Genomic DNA, 24,971 nt, shown 5'->3' with positions numbered 1-24,971 from the left:
CTTACTCTCGACAGGTTGAGGGCTACTCGCTACCTGCCGGCCGTGCAGGGACACCCCTGAAAGCCAAAGGGGACAGGCACCGGGAGGCAGGGAGGGCAGGGAAATGCCGAGCGCACACACCGAGTGAGGGGCTGCAGACGCGCATCCCCGGGGCCGTGCACTCGACCGCGGGGTGGGGCCTCTGCAGTAAAGCAAGAACATGTTTGTTGCAGGTCAGGGGAGGCCTCAGGAGGAGGCATGGCATCTGGCGGCAAGGAGGCGGCGATGTGGCTGCTGACAGGGCTGCTGAAGGGGCCCCTCGGGACAGACACAGAGAGCCGTTCCTGCAACCGGCACCCGGAGAGGAGGAGGAAGCAGAGCCAGACCCACGGCGGGGTTCATCTGTTTCACAGCCCCTCGGGGTCACCGGGGCTACCCGGGGCTGACTGTTTGTAGGGTGGGCTGGCATGCAGGATTACCTGGTAGCCTTCCGTTTTCTTCTGGCACCACTTCAGCAGGGCGTTCCGCTTCGAGCCCCCGTACTCTCTCGCCAAGGCGGACAGAGGGTCCTTGCGTTCCTCCCTGAGAAGAAGGGAACGAGGACCCCACAGTTAGGACTCCAGTCAATGGGGGCGGGGGGGCGGGCAAGGGGCTCGGGGATAATCCTGAGCAGGGTAAATGCGTGCACGAGGAGGCTGCCAGGGATCACAGCGGCCACTGAGATCACGGACTCTCAGACCACACGGGCCTCTTCCAGAGCCCCCCAGCGGGCGGCTGCACAGGGCCAGTGACCAAGATGCGGCCCAGGGAGGGAAGGACGCCAAAGCCCCTCTCAGAGCCACTGCTGTGCTTCCCCCCAACCCCACCCCGGCGTCATCTGGAGGCCTGGTGGTCAGAGGGCGGCTTTGGTCCAGCCCCTGGACCATACTGACTGCACCGTGAAGGACGCGGCTCTCAGCAAAGAGAGCAGCACAGAGCAGCTCTCGCTCCCAGAGGCTTCCACACGTCACAGCAGAGCAAGGAGGGTACCGCCACTAACAACCTCAGTAACACCCCCCACAAAACGCCTCCTGGATTCCTCTGTGCACGACAGGTCTTAGAGACCAGAGAACACGTGCTCCGGGCAGGTGCTGGGCAGTCAGGGTGAGCAGGACAGACGCCAGGGCCCTGGAGGAGCCCCAACAACAGGGCGGACTGCCATGGAGCCCCTCAGACTCCAGGTGCAGGGTGTCATCTCCTCATCCTCCTCAGGGGCGGGTCCAAACTGCTGTCCTCCAGCCAGCAGCCCGGTGCCTACAACCGTGTGTGCCACCTGGGCTTCAGAACACACCTCACTGGGCCTGACTCAAACCCGAGGGTCTTCATGAGAGTGAATGCAACAGGGGGACTCGATCCACTGACCTGACCAGAGGCTCCCTGGGAACACTACGGAAATGCCTGAAGAAAACAGCTAACCCTAAGCAACAGCATGGCGCTGCGCATCAACACCCAGTCCTGGACAAGAAAAGGCGTCAGGATGGCCAGCTCTGGGGGTGGGCAGGGCTGCAGCATGGGGAAGAGCCCTCAGGAACACAAGGGGCAGGCCACGCTCTGGGGACGGGCAGGGAGGCGGCTCTCATGTAGGGCTGCAGCAGGGGCAGAACCGTGACGGAACGTGCCTCTGAGCGTAGCCTGAGGAAACTGGGCCTCCGTCCATCCGTGCTCAGCGTCCAAGTCAAGGGGCCCTGGCTAAGCGACAGCGGGCGTGCAGAGGGCTGCCTCTCCGAGGGTGGTGGGGCTGACTGTCTAACGCAGCGGCTCTTAACCTGTGGGTCGTGACCCCATTTGGGGGCCGAACGACCCTTTCACAGGGGCCGCCCGACTAATCCCAGGAGCAAAATGACAGTGATGAAGCAGCAACAAAAATAATGTCATGGTTGGGGGGGGTCCCCACCACCTGAGGAGCTGTGTGCAAGGGTTGAGAGCACCTGGTCTAGGTAAGTCTGGCCCTACAGCCCGGAGCACACGTCTCTGTCAGCGCTCAGCAGAGTCAGGCACCTGCCTGCACTGGGCTCGGGGACTTGCCCCCCAAGGACCCACGGCCCTGTACGTGCAGTGGATGCTGCTGATGGGTCAGCATATGGGTGTCACCCAGGAACTCCCAGCTCTAATGTGAACCGGGGGAGCCTTTACTGAGTAGCCCAGCAGTCTCAGACACCCACAGCTCCTGAGGCTGGCCTCCCCACCCCCAAGCCGTCAGGGCTCCACACATCTCGCTCCTCCGACGGATGTTCCCCACAACACCCTCAAGCCCGCATTCGATGCCCTGCTCCGCCGCCCTCCTGCATACCTGCAGTCTCATGCATGCGACCCCTCCACTCCTATGGTGGACAGGAGGGCCACAGATGCTCAGGGTTCAGAGAAGCGGATCTGAGGGCTCTTCAGTGGCCAGAGAGGAGCCTGGGGACGGATGGCAGCCCTACCTGATCCGGCTCCGTGTGGTGGGCGTCACAGAGGCCGTGGGCGAGGAGGAGAGAGAGAGCTGTGGCGACGTGGTCCCCATAGCCATGAGAGAGGCTGGCGACGTGCCCTCGGGCGCCGAGCCGTCCCGCTTCATCTCTTCGCTGCTGCGCCGAGACACTGGGGAGAGACGGTCAGACACCGGCATCAGACACAACTCGACCACTGGTGCCCACGGGTCCACACTTACAGCCAGAGACCCTCCAGGACAGGGTGACCCAGAGGCCATCAGTCTTTGTCCCTCGGGTCAGCAGTTCCTTCCCACCGGCGGGCAGGCAGGCGGGGAAATGGAGGAGAACGCCTCTACCGATTCCATGAAAAACAGAGACAAAAACAGACTCGAGGAAGACTGGGAGGCCCTCACGGGGGTGTAGAGGCCCTGCGGTACGTTCAGTCCCTGCTCGGCGGTCCCCATCCTCCTCTGTGCAGGAAAGCTGGGGCTGCCCAGCCCTCTGAAGATGGAAGGCCTCGGAGTGCCTAGGGCCAGTTCTACTGGGTCCTACAGGGTCTCTGTGAGTCTGAAAGGACTCAAGGACAGGGGGGTAGCTTTTGCTACCAGAAGGTGGGTGGGTGCCAGCGGAGGGTTCTATTTCCCTGGTACTACTTCTACTCCCCAAGTCGATTCTGAATCCTGTGATCCTACAAGCCCAACAGAGATGCTGCCTCATCGGTCCCCAAGGCTGCCCGTCTTCACGGAGCAAGGAGGGAAGATCAGTGCCCCAAACTACCTATTAGCAACCCAGCGCCTAACCCACTGCACCACCAGGCTGCTGAGCGCAGGGCCCCCGTCAGAGAGGATTGGGTGGCGGTGCTGCAGCACACCTGCCCCCATCTCAGTAAAGCGCTCTCATCCCGAGACGGGTCCGCTTCAGGGAAATTGGGGGGAGCTCTAGAGTGACCCAGAGAGTGCTGAGGGTGCTATTGGCTAAGACTGGGGTGCTCACCACAAGGCTGGTGGTTCAAGCCCACCCATCGCTCTGAGGGGGAAGGACAAGGCTGCCTGGTGCCTGTTCCCGCCCGTACAGTCTTTAGAAAGCCCTGCACAGGGTCAGCATTGGCTGAACGACTGCGGCTTGTGGCCTGGTCTTTGAAGCAAAGTAGCAAAATCAGCCATCCCACACCCGGGGATAAGGAGCCTAATCTTTCACAACAGCTGCGACCTGGGGCAAATACTCGGATCAGCGACTGGAGCTGGCTCTCTCTGGAAGGCTTGTCTACTCAGGGTGGCAGGGACGTGATGTCCACGGAACAACTTGGAAGACACACTGGGCTGGGGCTGACTCGACGACTTGAAGCAGGGGGGGCGGCTGCCGGGGGTCCATGATCAGCGGACGTGGCAGGTGCACAAGGGCGGCTGCCAGGGGCACACCTGAGATGGCCTTGGCGGTCTCCATGGCAGGCACTCTCGGCAGCGAGGCAGGGCGGCTGGTCGAGGACGTCCTCAGCAGGTGCTCTGAGAAGGCACAGGAGAGAGGGACACTAAGCTCTGTAAAGGCCCAGGCAGGGAAAGGGACCTCTGACCCATGAGGCCCACCTGTCCTCACCACCCGCAGACACTACTTCCCCAAACTACCTGGTTAAAAGCAAGAGCCTGTGGCATTACCTCCCCTTCATCCTTCCTAGCCCCAGGTTCGGGCCAAGGGGCAATCACTATAGGAGGCAGGTGGAGGTTCCCCCATGGGGAAGCCACACACATCCACCTCGAGGACCAGGCAGGACGGAGCACCGTCCAGGGCTGCGAGTCCCGGAGGGCTGGGCCTCCCCAGGTCAGGCGGGCAGGGCCGGCAGGGAAGGTGAGCTGACTGATGAGGGTCCCCGCTGCACGTGGATTGCAGCCGGAGGGAGCACATCGCAGACCCACCTGTGTGCACAGCCGGCCCTTGGCTTTCGCCCAGCCCTCCCTTTAGTCTCAGCCTGCAGGCCTTCAGAACCTGCCCCAAGTGGCCACGGGGTGCCCTGCAGCGCCTTCCTGCACACCTCCTCCCGAGCCCAAGCACACCTGCTTGGCTTCAGGTCAAGTCAGGGAAGAGAGAAGGGCAAGGCCGAGCCAGGTGCAGTCTGGTTCATATGGGAAGACAGCAACCCAGGTGTCCGAGAATGTCCCCAGACAAGCACGTCCCACTCACAGCCACACTGCAGGACAGAGCAGACCCGCTCCCTGGGGCTTCTACGTCTTTACGGGAGCAGACCGCCTCACCCTTCTCCCTCGGAGCAGCTGACTGATTCAAACCGGCAACCTTCCCAGGTCCACAGCCCAGGGCTTAATACATTGTGACACCAGGCCCCCAATCCCCAGGTGTCCCTGAGGCAAGTTGATTGTTAACCACATAACTAACTACACTGGTCATTTACTGCTGCTTTTTAAGAACTGCGACTTTAAGATACTCCTCCTCGAGATACCTTGAGGTTAAAAGCAAGGACCTGCGACACAATCTGGTTAGAATGGAAATCAAATCAAATACACGAAGCTCATTGTCTCCGAGTCCACTCTGGCTCCTAAGGACAGCAGAGTCTCCGAGGCTGTGGATCGGCCCTCCCCTACCCCCTGGCGTCATGGCGTGAGAGGGCAGAGGAGGGAGCCTGCTCTCTGGACACAGTGGGGCCGTCTGGCTGGAAGCCAGTACACTCGCTGGTGCACACGCTAGTCCCAGTCATCAGCTACGAAGCCCTGAACCCTGCCGGCCACTGGCCCCGGGCCGACAGGAAGGGCACGCGAGCACGGGGCCTGACAGACAAAACAAAGCCGACAGAACACGGACGCAGCCGGAAACAGAAGCCAGGGTCGTCATCAGACTTTCCACTCTGCGACTGCAGGGCGTGAGGACTTCCCTGCAGCCTCAGCTCTGTCAGAGGAGGGCAGCGGCCCAAGGAAGGCAGAGGTCAGGAGGACGGAATCGGAGCAGCACGCGGCCGAGAGACAGCTGATGGTGCCTGCCAACGTGCTGGGCCCGGAGTCTCAGGTCGCTTCTCGGCCACTCTGAGCTGACGGCGAAGGAGTTCTCTGGGGCTGGGCCTGCACCCAACAGCCACGTCCCTGCTGGTCAGTGCTCACCTCTTCACCTCCGGGCAGGAGAAGCCTCCAGCCTGGCACCTGGCCCACGGAGTTGGAACTTGCAGGCTCGCCAACTGCGCGAGTCACCTTCTGGAAACCAACCTCTATGTGTGGAGCAGGGAACAGCCGTGAGGATGCTAGCGGACCAGGCGGGGTCTCCCTCTGCCAGGCACAAGGTCTCTACGGGCCGTGGGGTCGCTGTGGGTGGGGACCGACGTATGACACACAAGGACAATACTCCCACCTCGTGTCTGTCTAGACACACCCGAGTCACAGGGCCCCCGTCCCCCGTGAGCACGTGAGAGCCGCACGGTGGGGGCACAGTGATGCTGGGCATGCTGTGCACTACCTGCGGAAGAAAGCACTTGGTCCTGCAGACGCACACAGAGTGCTCCCAGACGGGAGGAAAAGACAGACTTTGTCTCGCGTAGTTTGGGCACCTTATCGGCAAGACCGTCCTTGGAGGACATCGTGCTCGGTGAAAGGAAGGGGCAGTGAGAAAGGGGAAGGCCCTCACGGAGACGGATGGACACTATGGCCACCACCAGGAACTCAACCACAGGAACAGTGGTGAGGAAGGCGCAAGGCACCTCACCACCTCCACCACGCACCTACCTGACTGCTTTGCCTCCGGCCTGCAGCAGCCGGTGCAACACACTGGTGAACGCCACAACAAAGTGTTTCTAAGGCGCTGATCCAACCCCTCACTCCCAGCGTGCCCAGAGGCACATCTGAAAATAAAACCCGAAGACAAACAGCTGGGACACACATCTGCCTCTGTCCCCCTGTGAGCCACGGGACCCAAGTGGGTCTCGATTCCACCAGCACCCCCAACCTTGGCTGACAGCTACTTTCTGGAAACGTGTAAAAGCCAAAAAGTATGTAGAGCCCTCAAAGTACCAATCAAAGACATCTGGATGTGTACAAGGTCACAGGGGGCAGACAGGGCACAGGACAGGAGGCAGCAGCCCTCCTGGAGTCTAGAGGGGGGACGCCAGATGCAGACCTATCCTGGGGAGGGGGCTACAGCAGGCAGGTGGGGTGGGGGGCCTGCAAAGACTCCTCGGGAACCGGCACCAAAGACAGAAAGATGGACTGTAAGATCAATAACCTCAGACCAGTGAGTTCCACACTACCGAGGGCAGTGGGTTTACTGTGGTGACCAGTCTCTGAGACAACACTGAAACACTGTGCCCACCCTATCCCAGGAGCCATGGTGGTGTACTGGGTCAAGCGTCCACTGCTAACAACAAGGTTGGCCGTTCAAGCCCACTAGCTGCTCCTTTGGAGAAATCTGAGGCGGTGTGTCCCCGTGAAGACTCCCATGGAGCAAGTTCCATGCTGTCGTACAGTGTAGCTGAGTCAGAAACAGGCGAGGGCAGGTTTGGATTGGGGGTAGGCTGACAAAAGGAGCCATGGGGTGCAGGGGTGGTGTGTTGCCAACCCAAAGGTCAGCCGGTGCTTCTCAGAAGGGGAGAGCGAAGAGGCCGCCTGCTCTGGTGCAGAAGGCAGCCAGGAACTCCCAGTGCACCCAACAGCGTGGCCGAGAGTCGGGACCAGCTGCCAGCAGGGTGTTTGGTTTCCACACAGCCCCCCAGAGCCTGGAGGGCATGGTGCCCGACTGGGGGCCCGACCTGGGGGAGCCAAGGGGTGCTCAGGGTTGGCTGGGCGGCAGCTGGGCAGACCGAGCCTGGATGCGATCCGCCAGCAGGGCTGCCAGGGCCTGACCAGGTCAGCAGGCCGCCGGCCACAGTCGAATGGAGTGGGTGTCCCCACCCACGGGGAGACAGATGAGGCAGGCGGGACGGGGACCTGGGCTTGGATTCAGCAGCAGCAGCCCTCTGCTGACCCGTCCAAGGGCAACAGGCCAGAGCGGAGATGAGTGAGGGACGTGGTGAGAGGTGCCCTGCGAGGGGGAAGGGGGGGGGAGATGGAGTCTGAAGAGAACACTGAGAGCAGGGTAGCCCTCACAGACATGGTGGAAGAGGGAGGCCTTGCTTTGACATCAAGCAGGTGAGCTTTGTGTGTTCCCTCATGTCGGAGGCAGCGGCAGACAGCAGAGGAGGCCCGAGGTGAGCATGCTAAGGAAGGAGAGATAGAGGCAGGAAACGGAAATGCCCGAGCAGCCCCAGGGGCGAGCAGAGACTGAGCAGAGGCACATCCTGTCCATCCGTATCCGGTCGAGCCTGGCCCCCCACTCCCTCAGAAACACGTCCACACAGCGGTGGCCCTGAGCACTCCCCAGGCAGCGGACTTCTCTGTCGGCGGCCTCGGTCAGCCCCGGGGTTGAGGCTCTGCACCAAATCTTTGGCTGGGCCCCAGCCTGCCCTGTGACGGGTCAAGTTTGAAGGTTTCTCTTCTATCAAACCAAACCCACTCCCATCAAACCTGTTCAACGGACGCCGAGTCTGGGGGCAGGAGCACCGCCCTGTGCATTTCTAAGACGCTTGTCTTTCTCCCAAGAAGCAACCGGTGGTTTCAAACTGCTGGCTGCGTGGGTCGCAGCCCAAGGAGTGACCACTAGGCCACCAGGGCTCCTATGTTCTACTCTCTAGCTAATTAAATGTTAAAGGACGGCGGGCTCGCTCGTAAAGAACATTCAGGATTATTACACACACCCTTTTCTCTCACCATGCCGAGTGTTTAAGATCAACTCTTCGCCTCAGTGAAGGGTTTCGCAGAGGGCAACTTGGGTGCGCTTTCTTACAGAGTGTGGCCTTCCTGGAAGCAGCCCACTTCCTGCGATGCCCACTCGTCGACACTGACTGACCAGGCAGGGAGACACTCCCCAGGCACAGTCGAGTCTGCTTAGTCTTCTGTCCTCCGAAGACGTCACGTATGGGAGACGGTGAAACCCTTTCAGAAGCCTGTGTTCCGGACACACGCCCTCAGGTGATTGATTGCAAGTGTTACGAGGTCATTCTCTGACGGAGGTAAATGAAGGAGCCCTGGGTCGGTGGGTCACCCGTTGGGCTGCTAACCACAGGGTCAGGAGTTCAAAAGCCACCAACCACTTAGAGGGAGGCTGGCTGCTTCCATCAAGATCTAGATTCTTGGAAACCCATCTGCAGAGATCTAGTCAGATCAAGCTGCTGGCAGATTCCCTGTAGCCACAGGCAACAGTCTGGAGCAGCCCCCCGTCAAAGACAGATCCCTGTCACCCTGACTCTGCTGGATCGGACTCGACACTCGGTAGGTTGACCTCTCTCTAGATCCGCCCTGAGTTTGTTCTGGTGCAAGGATCTCTTGCCTGTTCTGGGACAAAAACTTCTTCCCTGGCTTTTAAAATATTGATGGTGGTGCTTTTCCCTTACCCAGGCTTATATTTTTATCTTTACATTGCCACTGCTTTAATGCTTACCACTTCATTTTGCTTTTGCTCTTACAGTTCGTTGGGCCAACCGGTCTGTGAAGCGCAGGAGTGGATGCACAGACAATGACTGTGCAGGGGCTAAGGGTGCGTGCGGGGAATGAGGAGGGCGAGGGGGTTTGGGGGGTAAACGGTGACGGTGGGAGGGGGAGTGAGCACTACAACTGAAGGTGACTGATTACACGGCTCATTTTAAAGACAATTTAATTAAGGGGGGGAGAGAAAATGTTCTGAAATTGTGTTAATGACTGTACAACTCTTGATATGACTCAATCTTACTGAATTGTGTGATATGTGGATTAAGTGCCAATAAAACTCTATCTCCAGCCCTGGAAACCCGCAGGGGCAGTCTGTTCTGTGCAGAGGGCAGAGACCAGTCAGAACGGACCTGAAGGCTGGGAGTGCAGTTTGGGGTTACTGAGCTGGGCGGGTGGCAGAGAGCTTGCTATGTTCATGAGGACGGGCTGCAGCACGCAGCACCCCGATGTGACAAGAGAGAAAAGGAGAGAGAGGTGAGCAGAGAGAGGGGGACCCACGAGCACCACGGAAGAACAGCCAGGATGGGAGCACGCCCTCGGGCCTCAGCGTCCCCACGCGGAGAATCTCAGACACAGGCGCGGGTGGATGCTGAGCTCCAGACAGACCCTTCTCCCAGAGCCAACAGGAAGCCCTCCCCTAGTGCCAGAGCCTGGAATTCACTTCCAGCCCTCGGTGGTCAGAGAAGAAACTTTTGTGCCAGCAGCAGAGAAACAGGACGGCCACACGCACTCACCACCCTCTGCCTCCGGAGGCTCATCCATGGAGGTGCCCATTCATCGTGGCACTAATCATTCACCCAAGTGCTGGCCACACCAGCAAAGCCGTGGCTAGTGCATGTCCAACAAGACTCCCCTGGCCCGCCACGGCTGTGCCCATCGACGGACAGATGGGCAAGCACAGTGTGGCCAACCTCAGGAGGGATGCTGTTCGGCTGAATGGGGTCCCTGGTAGATGCTGTTACTGGCTGAGCCTTGTGCACTTGCTGAGTTGAAACCAGACAGTCACTAACAACAATTAAAATGTGCAATCAGCAAATTGCTCTGGAAGCCCGGGGGCAGAGTGGGCTACAATTTGGACTATGAGCTGCAAGGCCAGCGGTTCAAAACCACCAGATGCTGTGAGGGAGAAAGGTAGTCTCTCTACTCCTGCAGAGCTGGGCAGTCCCACCCTGTCCTGTGGGTGGTCTGAGTCAGTGTGGGCTCAATGGCCGTGAGTCTGGTTGATCTTGCTCCTCTCCTTACAAACTTCTAACGAAGATGTGCGCCAGATCGGTTGGCATTAATGTCAGAAACGAAGCAACGTTGTAGTCAAACCAAAAGCCACAGCGATGCAAAGACAATAAGCATGAAAGAGGGTGGATTCAGGGCACAGCGTCTGCAGGAACTGGAAGAGGGGTGTACCTTGGACGGGGATCTCCCCGTAGTTTGATCTCTTATCCGTCAGGGTTGTCAGAGGCTTGGATGCGGAGATGGGTCCACTGATGGAGTGCCTCTGAAAACAGGAGAGAAACAGGGGTGAGGGGGTGGGGGAGGGGGGTATCAGCCGTGGCCAGGCCTAACCTGAAGCTGACAGCTACAGAGCAAATATTAGGCTCTAAATTTGAACAATTCATTCTACATCACTATAGTGAGGTGTGTGTGTGTGTATGTCTCCTCTTACACACACACACACACACACACACACGTTTACTTCTGAAATTGACCTAGCTTCACCTGCAGCTGGAAAACACAACACAGTGACAACCCATGTCCCTGCACCCAGTGATGACATCTTGCAGGGGTGTTGTCACTGCCACAACCAGGATGATGGACAGTCAAGATCCATCACAACCTCCCTGACCCTGCAGCCCTGGCCCCTGGCATCCGCTCACCTGGCACTCAGAGTGTGGTTTCACGAGAAGGCGCCTGTGCCATTAATAAATGAGACATGTCCCAGAACAAGGGGTGGGCTTCTCTTGTTGCTTCTGCCCTGGTCCAGATCTCCCTGTCACCACCTGGTACCTCAGTGGCTACTGGTGACCCGAGAAAGTCTGTCATCCTGCCAGCGGCTGCCTGAGGTGGCCACCACGTCCACTCGGAGCCCTTGGTGCCCCCGCTGCATTTCCACGGAGGGCGGCTGCGTGGAGCATGGCGCATGGCCCTTTGGTCATCTGCCTAGCGCCGGGCTGCTCACCTCCCGTGAGACCCCCGCCTTCTCCGTGTCCTCACCAGTCCCTAGACTGCCAATCGTCTTCACGGCAGCCCTTCGGAAGGCTGAGGAGGGGGTACCTCAAAAAAATAAATGAATAACGGAATTGCGCTGGACAGAGCAAAGCTTTCATAGTACACATCTTCCCCGCTAGGCGAGCATCAAGCAACTCGCCCTGAGTTAGTGCACCCAGTGGTGTCGCCTGGGAAGGTTCTCTCTGGTCAGAGTGGATTTTTCTGTAAAGTTGTTTCACTTAAACTTTGCTTTTTGTGGTGGTTGATTTAACTGAACAGCAGGTGGCTATGAAGTTTTATCTCCTGCTGGGGAAAAGTGCTGCAGAAACTGTTGTGATGTGGAACACGGCTTACAAGGATAGCGCTGTGGGAAAATCTCAAGTGTACAAGAGGTTTGCTTGTGCAATGTAGATGGATGACAAACCTCTTTCTGGATGTCCGTCAACTTCCTGAGTGTGTGAAAATGTAGACTCATAGTGTGTTTGGAGTTCATTCCACCAGGTCAGGCTGTTACTCAAGCTTACTACTTAAAGGTTCTGAAAAGATTGCGTAACGGGTGCAACAAAAAGGGCCTGATTTGTGGGAGACATGTAACTGGTTTTGCCAGCAAGACAATGCACCTGCTCATGCGGTCATCTCAGCGCGCCAGGTTTGGGTAAAAACAGTATTACCCCTCTTGCCCCACACACCTGACCTCACTCTGTGCAATGTCTTTTTGTTTCCTCGAATGGAGCGGGACCTGAAAGGACAGAGACTTGACTACTTTTAGAAGAAGCAGTTAACCTCCCTGGTAGTCTAGTTATGTCAGTAATTTTGTTCCCAAAGCGGTACATTGTTTTGCATAAAGTTTGTTGTTTTATATTTCCAGGCAAAAATTTTTTTTCAAAATGACAGTAAAAGGGCAGGCAGGGCACTGGAGACTGATCCAGGGACAAAACTGAGGTGATTTGCTTTGATACAATGTAATCCTCACAGGTTACACTGTATCACTGTGTCTGTGTGTGTGTCTCTTTTAGACTTGCAGTTTTGAATTTCCCCACCCAGTTCTGCCCCCTTGCGGCGACACTGCATGCAGAGAACAGCACGGGGATGTCAGATCTCTCTGCGATCACCAAGGAGGACACTGCTGGACCGGGGAGCAGTTAAGGGGCTTCTCTGCAGTGTAATCCCGAGTGTGGCTTGGGGTTACCGCGTCTGACAGTTAACAATGACCCGAGCCACACTCGGGATCACAGCCAGGGAAGTTAAAAAACACAAACAAGGGAGGTGCTGTCAGCCATCCAAACAATGAGTTTGAAAAATGTTTCCAAGAATGGAATAGCAGATTTGACACGTTTTAAGAGTAATAGAGAGTACTCTGAAGGTGGTAAGGTTGCTTTGTAAAAAAAAAATTAAATACATAGCTTTGAAAAAAATTCCAGGTTTGATTTTAGGTATCCTCTCGTACACCGCAGAGACCGACCCCGTCAGAAACCCAGAGGGCCCCCTTCTGCTGTCCTACAGAGCAGCTCTGCGTCCTGGCAATGAGGCGGAATTGCCTCGATGGCAGGGTTTGGTGTGGGTGACGGGGTACCCAATGGGGGTCTCGCTGGGGGTGATATCATCTCCATGCATGGGGGACCAGTGATGCCGGCCGTCTTTTCACGTGTTCACTGGTCGCTTCTGGAATCTCCTCCTGAGAAGGGCCTCTCTGCACCTGCCGCGCACTGTCGCCTGGGGGGCTTATGGATCTTCGTGGTCGTACATTCTTGCTGGTCTGGGGCACCCCATCTCATCTCCTTGACGTCTTTCATGTTGAGGGTCCCGTTTGGCAATTTCTTTCCACGACTCACCCCCCAAATTAGAAATCTCAGCCCACCCCAGTCAGGATGTTCTCCAGGGTTTGCCCCCAGGCGTTTGGTAGTCTGAGCTTTAACGGCTGGGTCTGCGGTTGGTTCATGGATAAGCTGTGTGCGCGCGCCGTGAAGGAAGGAAGGACTGAGGTGAGGTTTGCTTCGGCAGTAAGAGCTCATCGGTCCGGCGGCGTCTGTGGAAGACACTATCCCTCCCTCGGTGAATTACCTTTGTGGAAAATCACTGGCTTCCTGGACTCTCCATCAAGACAGAGTGGTTGGCTCAGACAGGCTGGGGGATTCCAAAGAGTTCTCTTTTCAATTAAATGTGCCGTTTGTACGGTTATTAGGTGGAGCTGACCTAGCACCACTTTTGCATTTGACAGCTTCAAGCATTTATCAAATCGGCCAATGGCTTGTCCGGTTTGCCTCACCCCCATTTCTGTTTCTACCCGTCTCTCTCCTGTAAGATACAGTCTTTCCCTTCGCCTGAGTTAACACCTGCACACCCTTGAGTCTACTACTGCCCCTCCCCACCCTGCTCCCCTACCTAAGGGGCATCTCGACAGATGGTCTCTGAACACACAACAGTATCACAGGGGCCATTATGAAGGCGTCTTCTTTGAAAACCCGAAACCCACGTTGGCAAGAAGAGCAGCGGCAGACTGGCCCCCGGGACTGTCTTCTTCTCTGAGGGCAGCCCAGGAGGGTCTCCGTGGGGAACCTCACCCCATGCACCCTCCAGCCCTGACCTCGCCCTTCAGACTTGGTTTTGCTCCCCAAGCCCAAAGGAGAGGAACTTGATTTGAGCAATTTCACTGTGGCGGACGCCAGAGCAGGGTTCTGCGGGGCAGTGCCGGCGAGGTGGCAACACCGTCTTCAGCAGAGCCGAGCCTCGATCCCATGGAGCGCTTCCGGTTCGGAGGTGTGCTGTTGTGTCATGGGGGTGTCTATGAGGCCAGGTCATGTCTGTTTACAGAGGTCTGAGAAATGCCGTGCTAACGAAGAAAGTACTTTCTGAATGTGCCTTCCAGCTGTCAGATTCGCCAAGTCACAGAAGTGCGAGTTTCCATCCTCTGTGCTCAGAGGATTACAAAGCAAGGCCTTGTTCCTCAGAGGCCACTGAGCCTCACTCGTGGACAACCACCCTGGAGGAAAGCTGCCGTGAACGTGTTGCTTTTCTTTACATCTTCCAGAAGGTTCTGGACACTCCCATCTGCCCTTAGGAGCGAATGCTGGCTGCACCCTCCAAACCCAGAAGATGGTCAAGGTGAAGCATGAGGTGTGTGTGCTGGGGCTGCCCTGCGGCACCACCCCCATGCAATCCACCGTGATCAGCATCCTCAGTAACACCTCCATGCCCGACCATGTCATCCGGTCCCTCTTCAACATGCTCTTCCTCAACTGGTGCTGCTGGGGCTTCGTGGCCTGCGCCTACTCCATGACGTCTAGGGAGTGGAAGACGGCAGGTGACCTGCTTGGGGCCCAGAGCTGCGCACCCACCAAGTGCCTGTGGCCTCCTGCTGCCCACGGGGCTCATCGTTCTTTAGCCATGGGCACTGTGATGGCTTCCATGTCCTGTCACAGGTGATGAGACACCAGGTCGCTAACGCGTCCCTGGCCCTGCTGAGTCCCGAGCCCTTGGCCCAGCATCTGGGGCTCCCGTGGGAAGACAGGGCTTTGTCAATGCTGATGGAAGCACATGTGCACGTGTGTGTATGGATTGTGTTGAGAGACGTGAGAGCCCCCAGTAAAAGCATTTAATAAAAAGAATAAGAAAGCTTTGAAGACAGTGCGTGTATAGTTGTTGCCGTTGTTAGGTGGCACCGAGCCAGTGCAGACTCATAGTGGCCGACGCACGGCAGAGGCGGCACGGCCTGGTGGTGGTCACCCTCACAGTCGTTACTCCTGAGTCCACTGGGCAGCCACGGTGTCATCCGTCTTCCCAAGGGTTTCTGTCTTTCTCGCTGGCCCTCGGCTTTCCCAGAGACTTGTCTCTCCTGGCAACATGGCTGAAGCACGTGAGACTGAGTCTTGCCCTCGTTGGCTCGACAAACAGACTGGCTGGTCTTTTGGCAGTCCAGGGGCCTTTCATTCATTCAAGTGCACCTGTTCTTCTTCAGTCTTCCTCAGGCAGCACTCACCTCTGGTATGCGTGATGAGGATGCTGAAAACACCATGGCGTGTGGGTCAGGTGCACCTTAGTCCTCAAAGTGACCTCCTGGATTTTCAGCACTTTAAAGCGGTCTTGGCAGCAGACTGACTCAATGCAACGCATCGCTTCATCTCTTGACTGCTACCAGTCAAGACGAAATCCTTGCCGACGCCCACCTTCCACGAATATGCTGTGCGTGTTAGCCGCAGTACATCTCAAAGGGACATGGGCTCTTTCCCGAGGACTTTACATCAAGAACCCAGAGAGAGGGTGGCTTGACCACGACAGGCCAAGAGCTCTGACCTGGTGGCCCGCTTCCCCGCAGAGCAGGGCTCAGACTTCCCTGTGATCAGTACTGGCCCCAGGACAACCAGGAGAGAGGGTATGGTACAAGTTCAAGAGCGCAGAGTGGACACTTGGGCCACCAGGCCATCTGCAGCCTGAAGCGGAGAGGTCATGGAAAGAGAGGCCCCGTCACCACAGCTGAGCTTCGGCCCTGCCCACCCAGGGGCTGAGGAGCCGCTACAGGCTGACCCGCAGGAACGTTCCAGAAAAGCCCAGGTTGCTGCCTGATGCCCTTCAGGGCAGCCACACAGCCCACTTAGGAACGGTTTCCGTGCACAAGCTCTGAAGCCACACTGCCGGCCGCAAACCACAGTGTACCAGTATGAGCCCAGGCAAGACACACCCACACCTGAAGACCGGGGCCAGGACCAGGGTCAGGGGGCTTCACAGAGCGCACGGGAAATGGAATGGAAAGACCATGGAATTTGGGGCACGGAAGCCCCCTGCATACCCAACTAAGGAACACTGTTGGCCCAACAGGTGAAGCGGTGGGCTGCTGCCCCTACTGTCAGAAGTTCAAGCCCACCAACCACTTCGAGGAAGACAGATCGACAGTCTTGGTGAACCCACAGGGGCAGTTCGACTCTGTCCTACAGGGTCGCTGTGTTACAATCCATTCCACGCTAGTGGGGGGGTGGGGGGTGGGGGTGGGTTGGTTTCTGGTTGGATATCCAGCAGGGCTGGTGTCAGGACTGAATGCTTATTAACCCTATGAAGCACTTGGAGCGGTGAGTGTTCGGTAATTGTCCCCGCTCGTTATGGCGCGTTCACAAGAACAGTGCTGTCTCCCATCAGAGCTACAGTCTTGGACACTCACAGGGGCAGTGCTACCCCACACATCAGCATCCACTTCCTGGCTGGGGGGTTTGCTTTGTTGTTGTTGTTTTTAGGTTTCTGCTTTGTCTTGATTCAGGATGTATCCAGAGCATGGGGACTTTGACAAGTTTGTGAGAAACTTCCATGATCTTCTTCATTCCCTGTTCGCATGAACGTTCTGACGCCCCCTAGTACTTAAGGGGAGAAACCACTAATCTGCTGCCAACAAGTGTATCCCAAGCACCTCAAGGCAGGGTGCCCGAGGCTGGAAACCTTGCTGGGAGCCGACAACCCCCTCCTCTTGCTCCTTCGGAGAGGCCGGCAGTGGGTTTGCAGTCCAATGCTTACCACCCAAGCCCAGAAACCCTTTCCTGGTGAGACTGCTGTTTCTCTACCTGACAAGAGTGTAGGTGACACTGACAGAGGAGACCTCCACACCAGCTCCTGCCCAACCGCCTCCCCACCGCGGCCCCCCATGGCCCGGGCGCTCACCTGCATCGGGGAGACAGCAGCAGCAGGTGGCGTCTTCATAGGGCTTGGGCTCAGAGGCGTGCGAGGCATGGCAGCAGCGGCGGGGCTTGGCACTGCACGGGGGACAGACGGACAGGTGTATCGTCAGAGCGTCATTAGACAGGGAGAGCTCTCTGGGCCAACCTTCCTTGCTGACTCACCAAAGCCTCCTGGGAAACACCTGATGCCTGGGGGAGCCCTCCCTGGCCGTTGAGCCTTTTGCCTCCCTGACATCATCCGGTCACTCCCACCCAGCCCCTGGTACTGTTCACTTACATCATAACCCTCTACCTCTCTGAGGGGTGGGGGGAGGGGCGGTCTGCTCTGGCAAAGGTTTGCTACGTTGGAAGCCCTGGGAAGCAGTTCGACTCCGTTCTGTGAGCTCGCTGAGAGTCAGAACTGACTCACTGTAATAGGAAACTGAAGCCGTCCATCCACTGATGAGATCCACCTCCACACACAAAGAGGGGTCGGTCCATCAGGGCACTAGGTGCGAGGCTGGCACGCAACGGACGCTCACACCTCGGCTTCACGGGAGCAGTGGCCCCTTTCCTCGAGCCCCCGTGGTTGCCCATCCCGCTGGCGCAGGCTCCTTCTGATGCTGGTGCTGCGGCGGTTACATGCAAGTGCACAGCAGCAGTTCGAAGCCTCCGGCCACTCTCAGGGAGAAAGGCGGGCTTTCCAGGCTGTGAGGGTTCCGTCTCGCAAACTCACAGGGGCAGCCCCACCCGGTCCTACAGGGCAGCTAGGAGCCCGCATCGACTCGATGGCAGCGAGTCCGTCTGTGAGTGCACCAGGGTTTTCACCTGCTCCCCTGCAGGTGGCCTGAGGCTGTTTCCCCGCACAGTGCTCCTCTTAGTCCTCCGAGGCAGTGTTTCCCACGGTGGCGAGACCGCCCCTAGGGGACGCTGGACTACGGGCTGCAGTGTAAATGCTTTGTATTGCTGGGAGGGCACCAACTTTTACTTCTTTTCCTGAAGGAGGGCGGTGGGCCAAATCTGTTTGAGGATCTCTGCTCTAGGATAAATCCTAAGATAACCTTTAAGCTTGAAACCAAAAGTGACCCCCTGGAGTCTTCTTACAACCAAACAACAGGTCAGCTTTGTTGTGAGGTGCTGTCCAGTCATTTCCGACCCACAGCGGCCCCACGCACAACAGAGCACAACGGAACGAAACCCTGCCCGGGCCTGCGCCAGCTCACAAGGGTTCCTGCGTCCGAACCTATTGCTGCAGCCACTGTGTCCAGCCATCTCCTCGAGGGCTTTCCTCTCCTTCGCTGCCCCGCTACTCTGCCAAGCATGACGCCCTTCTCCAGGTGCTGGTCTCTCCTAATACTCTGTCTACAGCATGTGTGGCCATCCGGGCCTCTAAGGAGCACTCTGGCCATCCTTCTTCCTACACACACGTTTGTTCTTTCGGCAGTCATCTTCGCCAACACCACAGGTCAATTCATCGATTCTCCCGCAGGTCTTCCTGGTCAATGGCCTCCTTTCGCATGCACACGAGGCGGAGAAAATGCCACGGCTCGGGTCAGGTGCGCTCTTGTTGCTTTTCAACACTCTACAGAGGTCTTGTGTAATGTGTCTTTCGTTCTGCCTGCAGCTTCCATGAGCATCACATAAGAGGAATCATGACGAGGTCCATCTGTTCCCTATTGACCATGAGGTGACCTCCTGGTACAGTGTAGCCTCACTCGTAAGCTAGGTCTGCCTTCAGGTTGATGCTCTTTTAGGAGTTAAGTGTAAGGCTCAAGGTGACACGGGGAACTTGAGAGACGAGCGGTGGACCGTTAAGTTCACGGAGGGGAGAAACTCAGCACGCGGCCACACAAGCCATCCAGGTCAGGCCGTGGTCCGTGGAGCGATGGCTGACGCAACCTTCAGCAGATGCACACCAGCAGCAGCAGCCGTCACATGCAGCGGTGGGGAACGGCTGGGACCCTGTGGATTTTCTGCGAAGGATCCTTGAGGGGCTGGGGAGCAAGCGTGACTCAAGCTCTCTGAGGCGGGACGATCCCATATCCTTTGGAAGCCCACCCTTCCCTGGGTGGACACACTAACGGGAGGCTGGCTGACAGACTCGGCCAGGACACCAGGGCATACGCAGTGGGGGAGCAGCGCCGGCCGGCGTGGTCTGGGAGGGGCACTACCTTGGGAGGCGCTGTCGAAGGACTTGATGAGGGTTTTGACGGTGGGAGCCGGCTCGGATGACGTCGAGGACCTCCGACTCAGGCCCATGCCTTGTCGCAAGGCGGCCAGGTCCCTCTCCACCGCATTCATGTAGTTGTAGACACGCCCTCGCTCTTCCTCCTGCCTGGAGACCACAGGGACGTCAGGGTCTTGGCCCCACCCACGCCACACCTACACCTGTATCTGCACCTGCAAACCCTTTGGGTCAGTGGCCTGAGAAAGGAGCCAGCCCAAGGCTCGTGTCCACCTGGCTCATCCCAGGGTGCAGGATATGGGCTTTTCTATCAGGAGACCTTATGGAGAGTGAGTCACCACCAAGTCCGATGGAGAGCAGCATCCCCTCCACCCACCCAATCTAATGGAAGAACCACTGCCGAAAAGCCAGACTCTTCCCCAGGACGCAACACCCAAAAGCGCAGCTGCCTAGGGCTGCTCCCAGGAGGGGAGGGGTCTGAACCCTAGGCACGAGCATCCCTTCTCGAGCTCATGGAAGCCACCGGTCAGCCTTGGGCTGTGCCTGAGTTTTCCATGAACAGAGAGAAGATCGCCATCTCCCGCACCTATAATCAGCTGCAAGAAGCTGAAGGAAGCTGGTCTCAGAGAGTGCTCCCCAAAACACGTGTGAAGGTCTTAAAACCTGAGCGAAGACGCGCGCGCACTATCTTGGCGTCCAGCTCCGAGCCCAGCACAAGGGCGCCCTTGTCTAAGCATTGTCAGAATCTCCACTGGCCTCTGTGCTGGAAGGACCAGTGGCTATCCCGTCCAACCACTGTCCGGGTGCCTCTCAACCCTGCACTCCGAGTGCTTTCACAGCCCTGTGCCCGTCTCAGTACCCCTCAGGCAATGCGAACCACAGCCTGGTGACACACGGGGTGGTGGTGCAGTCTCCATTTTCAGGACGAGAAAATGAAAGCCATGGGGCATCAAGGGTCCAGCCTGAGGTCACACAGCTAGCTGGGGAGAGGTGAGAGGGGCATGGCTGCCCCGCCCCGCTGGTTAGCATCAGAGGAAAACCAGGGGCTGGGTGTGGGGAGAGCGTGCCTCTGCCACGTGGTGGCTTCACCAGACCGGGTCCAGAAGCAGGGAGACGGCCCCGCCAGCCCCGCCTGTGCCACGCCAGGCCCTCCTCCCCCGGGCGGTGCCCGTACTTGCGCGACTTGATCTCCTCCAACTCCTTGCTGACTTTCTCGTTCTTCTCCTGCGCCTCGTGCAGACGGCGCTTCAGGTCGCCGATCTCCTCCTGCGCTTCCGACTTGATGTCGTTGGCGATGACCACGGCCGTCTGCAGGTCGGCCTGGAACTGCCGCCACTCGGCGGACTCCTCCTGTGGTGAGAGAGCGCGTGCTCCTTTCCAGAACCACCCAGGGGGCAGCGACGGGGCCCCTGCTCCCCAAAGGCTGGAGGACTGCCTATGTCTAAAGGGCCAGGCTGCCACTCCCAGTGAGGCTGTTCCTCAGCGGCGCCCGCCAGGTGGCCCACTGTGTGAAGCACTGGGCTGCCAATGGAGAGGTTGGGGGTTTGGGCCCAGCAGGCCCCCGGAAGGAGAAAGGTGAGACTGCATACAGTTACAGCCTTGGACACGTTCTGGGCCAGGACTCCTGGCCCTGTAACGTCCCTGTGAGTCTGAAGCACTTGGCGGCTGTGGCAGTGTCTCAGGCAAACTGAACCAAAGGGATCGCTGGTGGCGCAGTGGTTGAAGCACTGGGCGGCTAACAGCAAGGTCAGTGATTTGACCCCATGGGCCGCTCTGCAGGAGAAAGACATGGCCATCGACTCTCCCAAAGACTGGTGCCGCCCCCACCCCCCAGGGTGGGGTGGTCAGATCTGACTGGGCACCACCAAACTTAGTCAGCCGGCGCCAGCCGAGGGCGCTGAGTGCCCCATGAACTGTCCTGACAAGGACACCAAGCCACCTGCCCCTCCCCCAAGAGTTCAAAGCCCATCTTCTCTCAGGGGAACAAGCGTGTGCAGCCGGCTCAGGGTTCACAATGGAAAACTGTAAACAGCCCGACTTCAGAACCACCAGGAAAAAAACTCAAAAGCAGAGGAAAAGGAAGAGGAAGCAAGAGACACAAACAAGCTGCATCAACCGACACCAGGTCCTGACATGGCTGAGGTGGGTGCCTGTGGCCTTGGCCCTCCCACTTCTGCAAAATGCAGGGGGCTGGCCAGCCTGGAAGCCCAGGGCCTCCCCCACCTCAGAAGCCACACTGCCCGCTGGGCCCTCCCAGGCACCTCCCACAGCTCAGCAGGTCTCCAGCAGAGGAAGCAGCCAGACCAGGGAGGAAGCTTCCTGCCCCCTCTCCCATCACCACCGCGTGGCCACAGCTCCGCCTCACGGTGACCCCATGCTCAGAGTGGACCTGCCCCCGAGCACGTCCGAGACTGTGCCTCTTCACGGAGCGGACGGCCTCGTCTTTCTGCCTCCAAGCAGCGGGAGGTTGTAAATCAATGGTGCTGCAGTTAGTTGGTGGCCCAAGGTCTAACCCACAGCGGTATAAACCAAACCAAACCCCCTGCCATGGAGGAGATCCTGATGCGCAGAGAGCCCTGGAAGAGAGCAGACCGGCCCCGAGGACCTCTGAGGTCTTTACGGAAGCAGACTTCCGCGGTGCTCGGCCTAACCACTGCGCCACCAAGCCTCCGTTTCTTTCAACGGAAACAGTACACCATCTCGACCCAGGACGGGGGCGAGCTGTCCCCAGGGTCGCTGGTGCAGAGCAGACGGCCTCACCTCTCTCCCAGGGAGCTGCTGGTGAGCTGGAACCACTGGCCTGTGGCTAGCAGCCCGGGGCCTGACCCACGTTACCACAGAGGTTCCCCGAACGGGGAGGTGGGGCACAGCCACAGGAGGACGAGACCCCGTGTGAAGCAGCACGTTGGAGGCATGTTCTAGTCCAGAGCTGATACACACGACTCGTGTATGTGCACCTTCCCACCATGCCCAGGCCGACCTCTAACTCATTGGCAGTCTCCCTCGAGGACCGTCGGGCTGGGGGTTGGGCACAGGGGTCCCCTACCTGTGGGGACTCTAGTGCTAAAAGTCAGGCACAGGGGTTTCCTGTCCTCTGTCTGCTGTGGGGACCCTCGGGCTGGAGATCGGGAACAGGGGTCCCCTGCCTGCAGTCTCCTGAGGGGACCCTAGGACTGGGGGTCAGGCACAGGGGTCCCCTACCCGCAGTCTCCTGTGGAGCGTCTTGATTTCTCTCTCCATGTCATGTTTTTGGTCCTGGAGTTTTTTAACTGTATCTGCAAAGACCACAAAAGTTCACATGTTTACAGCTGGACCTTTTTAAGATGGACCCTTCCAAGGGAGGGGGCTCATAAAAGAGGACATTTAAATTAACAAAAAACAAATAATAAAGGCCCCAAAGTAAAACGAGAGAAAGAGGAAAGAGTGACGGTGAAGCGGAGCCATCACGCAGTGCCGAAACTTCCTGGGGAGAGCACTGAGTCTCCTTGCTCATCTCTTCTTCTAGAACCAAAGCTGAGTCCCGCGCCAGGGCTGAGAAGGGGCATGGACAGCATTGCCCACAGGCTGCTGCCAGCCCACTGACACGGACAAGGAGCACTGGGTTTCAGAAACATGGCTGTCTGCGTGAGCTCTATGGGAAACCATCCTACGAGTGAGAGACTGTGCTTATAAAGTGAAATGTCGACAAAGCAAAGCCCATGCCAGTGACTTGGCTCCTGCTCACAGCCACCGTGTCCTGTCCCGGGACTGGCCATCCTGGTAGGAACAGGTGACGACACCTCACCTTTCTCCCAAGGAGCAGCTGGGGGGCAGACCTCCCCGCTCGTCAGGGTTCCTCGCCTGGAGAAGGTCAGGCAGGATCAGAGGGACCAAGTTTTCATCAGCCCGACACAGGCAACTCCTCAACAATCCCGTGTCCACACAGAGCCCACAGTACCATCATCCCGCCTGCACTGGGCACCTATCCTTCCTCAAAAACCCAACACAAACAAGCTCACTGCCATGGAAGGTTTCTGACACTGTGATTCTTGCGGGAGCAGAAAGCCTCATTGTCTTCCCTCAGAGATGCAAGTGGTTTTGAACGGCCTACCTTGTGCTTAGCAGCCAAATGTGTAGCCACCACGCCACCAGGGCTCCTTTCAAACATGGAACTCGTCAATCTGTCTTCTCAAAGGGGGAGACTAAGCTATTCATGCTGCCGTGGGCCACAGCTCCGCCAGGGGTAAACACAGACCTGCGCCACGTGGCAGGCCCGGTGGCAGTCCATCATTTGGACGCATCATGGTTTCTTCTAGCAGCCTCTTTTCACAAACAGGAGCCCTGGTGGCTCAGAGGACTGTGAGTCTGGCTGCTCATTGCAAGGTCAGCAGTTCAAACCCACCAGCTGCTTCTTGGGAGAAAGATGAGGCTGTCTGATCTTGGACAGACTGGAGGCCTTGGAGGCCCATGGGGGCCACTCTGCTCTGCCCGGTGGCTGCAGTGAGTGTGCGCTGGAGCCTACTCAATGGCAGTGGGGCTGGTTTCAGTTTATGAGCGCCAACACCACAAGGTGTCGCTCTTCCCACACTGAAAACAAAGCCCCGGGCGGCTCCCAGGCGGGAAGAGAGATTCTGACTCCAGTGAGCGACCCACGGGTCTGAGGAAACCAGGTCCATGGGGTCTTCGGTGACTGATTTCTAGGACAACTGCCGGCCCTTCCTTCAGGCTGTTGCCAGTTACAGGTGAGAATGCCATCAATCTCTGGCATTTTTTGAGGGGCGTGATGCTAGATGAACCTCAGAAATACACTAGACATACCTTTTCAGCTGAATGGTGGGTGGTTGGGCCGTCTGAAGCTCTAGATGAGCACATGCCTACCTGTGACTCTACCGTAGACCCCAGGTTCTCCCAAGAGACAAAGCCCACAGGACACTGATGGCCCCAGCCCCCGGGGGACGCCCACCCAGGCTCGGATTCGCCACGGAAACAGTTCAACTCCCACCTCTGTGCCCACAGCATCAGGGTCACGCCCCATCAAGAACCAGCAAGGGGCAGGTGCTGAGAGGTGGGGCGCGGCCCTCGACAGCCAACAAGTGCCTCCACCAGAACCACCGTGAGGATGGCACCGGGCCAGGCAGGATTTCTTCCCGGCATGCCTGGTGTCACCCTGCTTCAGAGCAGACCAGCCGGTGAGGCGGCTTCGCGTGCAGGACCGGGCCTCTCCAGGCAGAGCTTGGCACATCTTCGCCCCTTTAGCCACGGAGGCCATCATCATTTAAAAAGGATTCAAGTGGTGGGGAGGACGATGGAGGGGAAACAGAACAAAAACACTGACATTCTGCAGGGGCCCCCAGCTGCTGGAGACTTCCCTGGGCGGCTTGTGTGTGCACAGGCAGCAGGTGAGGCTCTGCTCTCTGCTCTCCGCTCTCATGGGACCCGTCACCGGCAGTTACAAAACAGGAAATTCTTTAAAAAGTTGGCTGTTCTTTCCTTTCTTCTTCTTTTTTTTGTTATAATAAATAATGTGGAATGGGAACTTCAGATTCTGAAAGACTCGTCCAGACACACTGGGCCCATTGAAGGCGGAGGAATTCCTGGGACTGCTGCCCAGAGAGATGCTTTAAGCTCTGGAGCAAACGATCCCCTGAAGTCACCTCTAGTAAAGCAGGGGCCGGGGGGTGGGGGTGGGGGGCACACCGTTGAGTCCTGCAGAGTCTTTAAAACACTTTAAGACCAAAGGGACAGCAACCGCTCTCGAGGCCAGATGAGAAGTGGAGGGAGGCCCATTGTGACAGAGATGCCCCCCACCCCAGAACAGAAACTCGCCGCCCAATGGCACAATGGGAAGGCTGTGACCTGTGCCCCAAAGCACGGCGTGAGGGAGTGGCCAGAAGCCCGTGCGACTTGGAAGGGGAGGACACGGCACTGTACGTGCAGAAAAGGAAAATGGGCCGTGCATACTTCTGCTCAAAACAAGGGCGTTGAAAACGGGAAAAGAGCAAGTGTCTTTGTTGGTGGAAAAAACAACCAA

At 57.8% G+C, this 24,971-nt stretch overlaps 1 protein-coding gene across 3 annotated transcripts in view; it reads right to left on the bottom strand.

Moving 5' to 3' along the window:
• SPECC1L (sperm antigen with calponin homology and coiled-coil domains 1 like) overlaps nt 1-24,971 on the bottom strand; it is a 67,625-nt gene that overhangs the window by 18,007 nt on the left and 24,647 nt on the right. For all 3 annotated transcript variants that reach the window (XM_075534806.1, XM_075534807.1, XM_075534808.1), the window contains 8 exons: nt 22,163-22,236; nt 20,136-20,311; nt 18,948-19,111; nt 16,781-16,872; nt 10,340-10,430; nt 3,848-3,931; nt 2,442-2,598; nt 459-561 (listed from right to left, as the gene is read on the bottom strand). In XM_075534806.1, coding sequence (XP_075390921.1) covers nt 459-561; nt 2,442-2,598; nt 3,848-3,931; nt 10,340-10,430; nt 16,781-16,872; nt 18,948-19,111; nt 20,136-20,311; nt 22,163-22,236 — 941 coding nt within the window. The remainder of the gene's footprint in view (nt 1-458; nt 562-2,441; nt 2,599-3,847; nt 3,932-10,339; nt 10,431-16,780; nt 16,873-18,947; nt 19,112-20,135; nt 20,312-22,162; nt 22,237-24,971) is intronic.

Source organism: Tenrec ecaudatus, chromosome 16, assembly GCF_050624435.1.
Source record: "Tenrec ecaudatus isolate mTenEca1 chromosome 16, mTenEca1.hap1, whole genome shotgun sequence".
Taxonomy (NCBI): Eukaryota; Metazoa; Chordata; class Mammalia; order Afrosoricida; family Tenrecidae; genus Tenrec; species Tenrec ecaudatus.
The sequence above is the reverse complement of the archived record's forward strand: the minus strand, read 5'-3'. Positions and strand labels throughout refer to the sequence as shown.